Source organism: Habropoda laboriosa, unplaced genomic scaffold (assembly GCF_001263275.1).
Source record: "Habropoda laboriosa isolate 0110345459 unplaced genomic scaffold, ASM126327v1 scaffold1329, whole genome shotgun sequence".
Lineage (NCBI taxonomy): Eukaryota > Metazoa > Arthropoda > Insecta > Hymenoptera > Apidae > Habropoda > Habropoda laboriosa.
In genome coordinates, this window is record NW_017101431.1 from 214,568 (window position 1) to 222,733 (window position 8,166).

Genomic DNA, 8,166 nt, shown 5'->3' on the forward strand with positions numbered 1-8,166 from the left:
AAAGTTGCAAGTTTTAAGACACCCGAAAGTTATGAAAATTACAAATAATCGCAACATAAATGTTCGCCTTTATATAAAATTTTTAAACACTCGTAATTTGTATATAATACATTATTTCTCCTATAAAATTTACGCTAAAATTACAGATTTCGAAATATACATACCGTTACCATCGTGAATCCACTTAACTGATCGTTTTTTTCTGTTCACGTACATAGATTGACCCTTACTTTTCATATTCTTTACGTCGCTTAACGAATGCGAAATTCGCCGAGCGAGTTCAACTTGATCCTCAACAGTTGGATGTGTCGGTGCATAAAAATACGAAGATGCAAACATCTTTCCTGCAACGAAGTTATCGACACGTTCCAATTAATTTACCGACACGATATTAGTAACTATTATAAATTATACGTAGATTTATGTAGGGCTGCATTTATACTTTCAGAGACCACCCTAGTCTATTTCAGTTAATCAAATTCGTACACATTTTTTTTTTAAGTTTATTGAAAATAAAAGTCGACATTTCTATAATAACTCATTTTAATAAATTATCGGTCTGTAGAAATTCCCGTCCATATCGACCTCTTGATGAATAGCAGGCCCTCATACATTTGGCGTTTCCGTTTTTCAGCGACCACGTGTTTTTATATTACGAATTTAATATTTAAAAATAAGTATTTTATTTTGCAACTATAACGTTTTTGTTGCTTGTGAGGAGAAAGGTGTTAAAATGTGGCCCCAGCTTGCGCCTAATGCGCCTTATTGTATTCGTATGAATAACCAATTATCAAATTTTTATTCGCAAATGAAATTTCACATTTAATTAATAACTTACTATTTTTCGATTGCATAATTCCCTGCGAATCAGAGGCAGGAGTGAGTAACTTTTGCAAGTTGACCGGTGCACTTTCATTGCTTTCCTTCAGAATAAAAGAAACTAATCAATTAACTTTATATGGAGAAAGTATTAAATTTTAGTATTAACGCGAAAATTTGATATTATTTCGTTTATAATTTGTTGTGAAATATTACAATTACAAAACAATTGCTCGTGTTTTTGTTGTCTATAATAAACAACTAAACATAAAAAGCAATAAACCGAATATCTTAATAATTTGTGAAGATAATTTGACAACATAATTATGCGTTAAAAACACTAAAAGTTCAATATTTTTTTTGTCGTTATAACTGTTAATTAAATATTTAATACGAATCATTGTCTGAATGTTAACGTTTTTACTATTATTTGAGCCAATCAGAAGATAAAATGATTAACTCCACTTTTTGGAATTCTTCCAATTTTAATATCAAATCACATGTTTGGTGTTTAACTCTTCATTAATAAAAACAATTGAATAAATTCAATTTGATGAAGTTAGTCACTAAACGTACCTACAGTTTTTTAATATTGACGGAAAATTCTATTTTCATTACGGTGATTTAACTTCCTTTTAATGCAATTTTCTGTTATTAAATGAAGATAATAAAAATGTATCGACATTTCTCAGTTTTCAAAATTAATATTTCGTTAGTATAGTTCTGTTGGTAACTAACAGATAAAAATGAATCGTTTAATAACAATATATTTTTCGTAATAACAGTACAAATAAGAGAAATATTATTTTCAACGTATATCTATATTTCGAAATGATTAAAGAAGTATATGTTATACTACAGCAATGCATTTTGGAAAAATGATTTTGTTCAAATTTATTTGCAGACACTTTTATCGTATATCGATATATTAGATCCCGATAAATCGTTTAAAATTGTAATTCACTTTCTACAATGACAAACATATAAAAATTCACTAATTTCTAATTAGTAGTTTATAGAATTATGAACATTTGTTCATTTACAAAGCATCAGCGAAAGGAATTCGAAAATACTATAAGCTTGTAATATTTAGGAAAAATTTCATTTAACCCTGTATAATTAATAAAAGCAAACGTTAAATTTGAAAGCTTGTAAAATATAAAAAAAAAATCACGAAATTGTCTTCGAAAATTATTGTTAATGAAACGTTCAATAAAATACTTTATTTACTTGTAGAAATTGTAATTTCAATATTTCATATGGAATTAAATATTTTTACTAATTTTCATTTACAAATACACGCGGTGAAGTAAATAAAGCTCACTTTCGATAAATTATGCATTAATTGTAATAGAGTGGTGTTAAGTAGGCAAGGTCGCGTAAATATACTGATAAATATAAACTTGGCTCTGTAGATCAAGGGAATTGTTTCTGTACCATAAGTTAGAAGTAATGACACTAAACCTGATATGTATCATCTATATTTATGAAAACGTACGTTTAATATTTAATTAAAGATCTACTTCATCTATCTTGTTAACATTAACAAAAATATATTACTATATTTATAAACAATTAGAAATAACGTTACAATTTTTCCAAATGGTTATTCTTCGAAAAATTCAAATTTAACCTAATTTCTTCCTTTAAATGGAACAATTTTTTAACGAAAAATTCCTTTTGTATTTTAAATATTTTATTACCATCAATGGTAATTACTTTTATAAAAATCTTACATTTACACTTATATAAATATCGATAATAAACGCGATATAATTTTTCATAACTCAACTACTACAATTACTTTGTTGTTCATTGAAAACAACTAATTTTTTAACTGAATACATTAAAAATTTTACTTTGTACGAAAAGAGAAAAGTAAAGAATTCAATATAAACGATGTATTTGCTAGTTACTTTGATTTTGTCGGATTTTAAATAAAAAAATATACAATTAACAAAAGCAAACGTTAAACGCAATTTTCCTTAAATATCAACGTGCTTGTAGTATTTTCGACTTCGTTTCGCTGTTGTTTTGTAAATCGAGAAATTTTCATAATTCCACAAACAGCTAGATTACGAATCAGTGAATTTTCATATGTTCACCAGTGATAAAAAGTAACTATAAAATACAAAGTAAATTATTAAATAAAATACTCACCATATCGAAATGTAATATTTTCGAAGTGAGATGCTCAAGGAAATTCCTCTTCACGGGATCGTGCCTATCAGAGGGCTTGAAACCGCGTGAATGTATTACAACATTGTCCGCGGAAACACTTCGTTGCAGATAATTCTTTTCTGGTGTATTACTATAGCTCAAGTTGTACTTATACTCTGCATCCTTCGAATTTTCGGTCACGACACTATACGAACTATAGGTGTTGCTCAAAACGTTCCGCTTCGTGTTATTGTGTCTGCCGAAATGGTATTTATTTAGTCTACATGTACGTTTTCGTGTAAACCGTGCGATGTTTTTAATATTGTAGTTGTATTTACGTTTAAAGAATCACGGAAATTAACGCGAGTGAATTTATGTTAGCCTGATACCCTTTAACATACATAGTTACATCATTCGAAGAATTATATAGTTAAACTTATAATCTGAAAGCGTTGAAGTAAGCATTAAAAAAGTGCATTATCAATTTTTTAGTAATGGGAAGTTACAATTACATTTAAAAAGATAAGGAGACATTACGAGTAATTTCGTCAATGTTGAAAATAATTGAAACAAAATCAGATGTATAACTGTTTTTCTGTTTATCATTATATATTTAAAACGAACGTAACGCTTTTTGGTTGAAAATATTGCTTAATCTGAAACATCAATATATTTGATTGATGCTTCGAATTAATCGAAATTCAACATATTATAATTTAACTACATATGTGTTCACAAAAAAAGGAAGAAGAAGAGCGAAACTGTGGGAAAAAAGAAATGAAAGAATATTCCGTGAAACGTACTATACGAATGGTAAAAATTTATCTCGATGAATTGAACCCTTCGAAAATATTCTACTTTATTTATTCTGTAAAAAGATAATGAATTGAACTTTACCTAACATCTTCTCGAAATGTTCTATTAATACGTTGTTAATGGTATGTAGCTACTGTTACTGATTTAATATGAAGCTTGAATAAAACGTTATAATTAACATGTAGAAGTGTAAAAGAAAGTATTGATATCAGCTGCAGCGTGAATAAATCGGATTTTTTTATCGGAGGAAATTGGTTCTCTTCCAAGCAGTCAATTAATTCCGTGTTGCAGTATTGGCAGCGGTACAATGAGGTTCTGTGCAAAAGAAATGCTAAATTTATCTGTTGTAACGTAATACGCAGTAACAGTTTGAGCGGTTGCGTTCGGAGTATACCTACTACCAGTGCTGTATTTATTAGAAACCAAAGTTATAAAGTTAATCGTAAACGTAAAACGAAGTGATTGTAGAAAAGTGAATGAAGTAATATTTGTTAACGTTAAAACGAATTATAAGGTAAGCCTTGAAAAAAAATTTGTGTACACTTTTATAAGTAAAATAGTTTTGCAGAAGATACATATACAAACGCAAATATAAACAAGAATTTTATTAATATTAATTTTGCTAACCATACCGGTGCAGCTAAAATAAAATATAATTTTCCTTTTTGAATTTAACAGAATTATCCACCTTAAATCATATTTTACATATATATTAATTTTAAGCGATATTAGTTCCGATTTGAATATTTCCTATAATCACGATACCATCGAAGGTAATTGAAAATAATATTTACATTTCCATGAAACGCATTTATGATGAACTTTATTACCATAAGAAAATCTGTAGTAATCTACGAAATTTTTAGAGATCTCTCACATCTCTTACAACGTAAGACAATTTTATTGTATCAACATTTCAGCTACAAGCAACGTGAATGATATGTTGCTTTAAATAGATTATTCGGCAGAAGTTCGAATATTCTAAAGCTGAACGAATTGCCCGGAAAAACATTGGAAATGATCGAATGCTGTACTAATGCTAATTATAACAAATTTCTATTGCTAACCGTGCAAAATTGTTTTTAGTTAGACATGATTTTTTTCCATAATTAATGCTACCACCCTGATTTCAAAAATAACATATTTCCAATGAATACAAAAATCTTTCCTTACAAATATCTGAAATGAAACACTGTAATCCATTATAATGAATATTGCATAATTAGAATATTTTTCTCATTACCAAGAATACCAAAAAAATTATCAACGATTAGCATAACAGTGAGATAAGTCTAAATTTCTTTAGTCTCAAGAGGGTGTATTTAATGATGCACTGCCTGTTTTAGTCGTTGAAGCATCGCATAATTAAGCATAGCTTGATTGTAACTATGTTTTCGCTGCAAGGAATAACGCAAAACTTTCAGAAATGATATTAATTCGGTAACAAAAAGAAAGCTAATTTTGTCCTAATGATTTTGTTTTTCTTTAATTTTCTTTCGAAATGAAAGAAGAAAATAAAAGTTTACTTATCGAACGATGCCCTCCTCATTTCGACGTTTTACGCACAGTTCGCTCGTTTCTCTCCTTCCTTATTTTACGACGGTTTTCCCCTTCGATATAGTTTTTTTTCGCAAATTTACGTAACCCGCGAGCGTACTATACTCCGAATGAAGTGGTCCGTACGGAAAGTGGACGAATCTCACGACGAAGGCTCCCTCGCCATGAGAGACAAAATCGCATCTTACAAAATGTTCTCTGGCACGCACGGACGTGGCCGGTTAGGCACAAGAGGTGGCCGACTAGGCACACTCAACCGCGGCAACTCCGTCAGCGCGGCACTTAGTAGCTAGCGGTCATCAGTATCGGCTCATACCCTGTACTACTTCATTCAAGACTTATGCAGAGAAACCGAACGAAAAATTTGATGTTACATTGAACAAGCTACTGTAAATTTCTTACAATCATGACAGTATATTTAATGCTCCAGCTACATCATTCAATAAACATTTGTTTTTTCTTTTGTTTTGCGATTCACCTACATACGTAACTGAATCCTCTTCCAACGGAGTCGTCCAAACGCTCAATCGCTCAAAGGATAGTTTATTCAAGGAAGTTTATTCAAGCTTCTTTCGCCACTTGTACCTAGTTTGTTTTCAATAATTATAAGCACTATTATTTTTCTTACTTCAAAATCTTTTTTCTTATCTGTAACGTTCACTTGAATGAATTACTGTACGACGAGCACACGGTTGCTTTATAATAGCGCCTAACCATCGCTATACCAACTCCTCGACTGCCTTGAGTCGTCTTCGGTAAAAATAGACTATCAGAAAGCGACACCTCAGAAATCGGTGGCTGCTGCTTTACACGACATAAGTTATAGCACCCATTCAATGCCGTCACAACTTGTTGCGATTCTTCCTAAACAAGTTTCTCATTTTATCCTAATAAAGTAGCAATGACATAATAATATAAAAATTAAAGTTGTGCCATATCTGATATAAACAATACAATCCTGTTTTTAATTGAACTGATGGTACAGTAGATATTAAATGCTTATTTAGTAATGAAAAACAATAAAATATACACTTAACAAACTTAAAAATTATATGTATTTGAATAAATACAAATTCATTGTTTTTAGTTATAGATTGATAATTGCAATTTCATTATTTAGAAATACAACAATTTGTATTATAAAACATGTTGAGTTATAAAAAATGTTATTTTATTTATAGAATTTAAACTGATGTCTATTTATTTCTGTACATATGTAAAAATAAATTACTTCTAATCCCAATCGTCACTTTTCATGTCTTGCATGATATCAGTGTCTTCTGTGGGTAAATCAATCGCATTAATATTTTTCTTAATTTTCAATTTCTTCTTTTTTGGCTTAGAACGTTTCCCGGGTTTTTCCTTATCAGATTTTTTTGTCAATTCAAAATCACTTTCTTCACTACTTTCTTCCATACTTCCTTCGCTTGATTTTCTGTTTTTTAACTTTCTTATTGTTGGTAGATTATATTCAGCTATATCTTCATTTTTTGTAAGTAATTTAAGTTTCTGAGATTGATGAATTTTGACCCACGATTCATAAAATCTTGATAGCGATGTATCTTCTGTTTTTATCTTGTTCTCCCAATTCTTTATCTCCGACATATTTTTTATATCAAATACATTTTTACTACGTTCTGTCTCAATATATTTTTTATTTTCTTCAATTTTTTCCAATAGCTGTTTAATCTTTCTAGAATAGTTTGCAATACGACATTTCTTTAAAAATGCCTTTAACTAGAAATAGAAATAAATAAATACATAAATGCAGGCTCCACCATTATTCATATTGAAATATTATACTGATGAAGCATAATACTTATTAAAATAGTATAAAAGTTTCAATCGACATGTTAGAATTAATACTTTCAACATTATGACTTATAAATGTTCTTATTTGAAACAAGTAAGATATTATAAATTTGACAGCAATAATCTTTCGCGGTCCGAGTATCTCACAAAATGAGCCACTAGCAAATCCAACTTATTTAAGGACATTAATAATTTCCACACACGGAAACTAAATGTGCTTAAAAAATCATTTTATAACACAAACAAAATATAAACACTATAACGGCATACATGAGAGTTATGGACAGTTATTCATCTTGACATCAGAAAATAATTCTGTAACAAAATATAATGTAATCTCTATTTAACGTTAATTTATTTTGATACGTATCCGGAAGACATATTTGGACCACCAAAGATTAAAGCAATTGCTTACGTGATATTTATTCATCTGTATACAACTGTCAATCTTTTAATCTCATTTCAATTAATATTCTGTATAGAGAAGAAATAATACAAAACTTTCGTAATACGAGTATCTATGTCTTGTTTTTTTTCTTACTTTCATTGGAAAATAATATTTATGATTCACAACATTCTAGTTAACTAAATATTTTTTACTTATTTTAATAAACCCTGTATATTTTCAAAATTTCTAACACTTTTTTATTATCTAATATGCTCAATTATATTTGCATTAATATTAAGACATTAAAAAGACATTAATTTATACTGTTCGTATACATATTAAAAACATTATATCATGTAAAAGATTTCATATTTAATGAATTTGATGTTATGTAATTAACCTACCTGTATTATGCATGGTATATATAAATCTGGAAAGTATATTGTGTGGCTATCTTTCGCAGCACTTTCTAAAATAAGTTTGTATATAGAATCAATTACATTATCTTTAAAACCATTTTCCTGCATTTGGGACTTAGACATCCTCAAAATACAAGTGAAAGGTACTGGTTTCATTGATACTGCCTTATGTTTCTTATTAAAATAATAAGAATT

At 28.9% G+C, this 8,166-nt stretch overlaps 2 protein-coding genes across 2 annotated transcripts in view; both read right to left on the bottom strand.

The window, feature by feature from the left end:
* LOC108578150 overlaps nucleotides 1-5,582 on the bottom strand; it is a 15,464-nt gene extending 9,882 nt beyond the window's left edge. The window contains exons 1-4 of the mRNA XM_017941419.1: nucleotides 5,322-5,582; nucleotides 2,980-3,235; nucleotides 839-923; nucleotides 165-344 (exon numbers count right to left, since the gene is read on the bottom strand). Of these exons, the coding sequence (XP_017796908.1) occupies nucleotides 165-344; nucleotides 839-923; nucleotides 2,980-3,235; nucleotides 5,322-5,344 (544 nt within the window). The 5' untranslated portion in view covers nucleotides 5,345-5,582. The remainder of the gene's footprint in view (nucleotides 1-164; nucleotides 345-838; nucleotides 924-2,979; nucleotides 3,236-5,321) is intronic.
* A 1,003-nt stretch (nucleotides 5,583-6,585) lies between these two features.
* Nucleotides 6,586-8,166, bottom strand: part of LOC108578165 (nucleolar complex protein 2 homolog) — a 3,968-nt gene continuing 2,387 nt past the window's right edge. Inside the window, exons 10-11 of the mRNA XM_017941447.1 lie at nucleotides 7,957-8,166; nucleotides 6,586-7,089 (exon numbers count right to left, since the gene is read on the bottom strand). The exon at nucleotides 7,957-8,166 is cut by the window's right edge and continues 4 nt beyond it. Of these exons, the coding sequence (XP_017796936.1) occupies nucleotides 6,586-7,089; nucleotides 7,957-8,166 (714 nt within the window). The remainder of the gene's footprint in view (nucleotides 7,090-7,956) is intronic.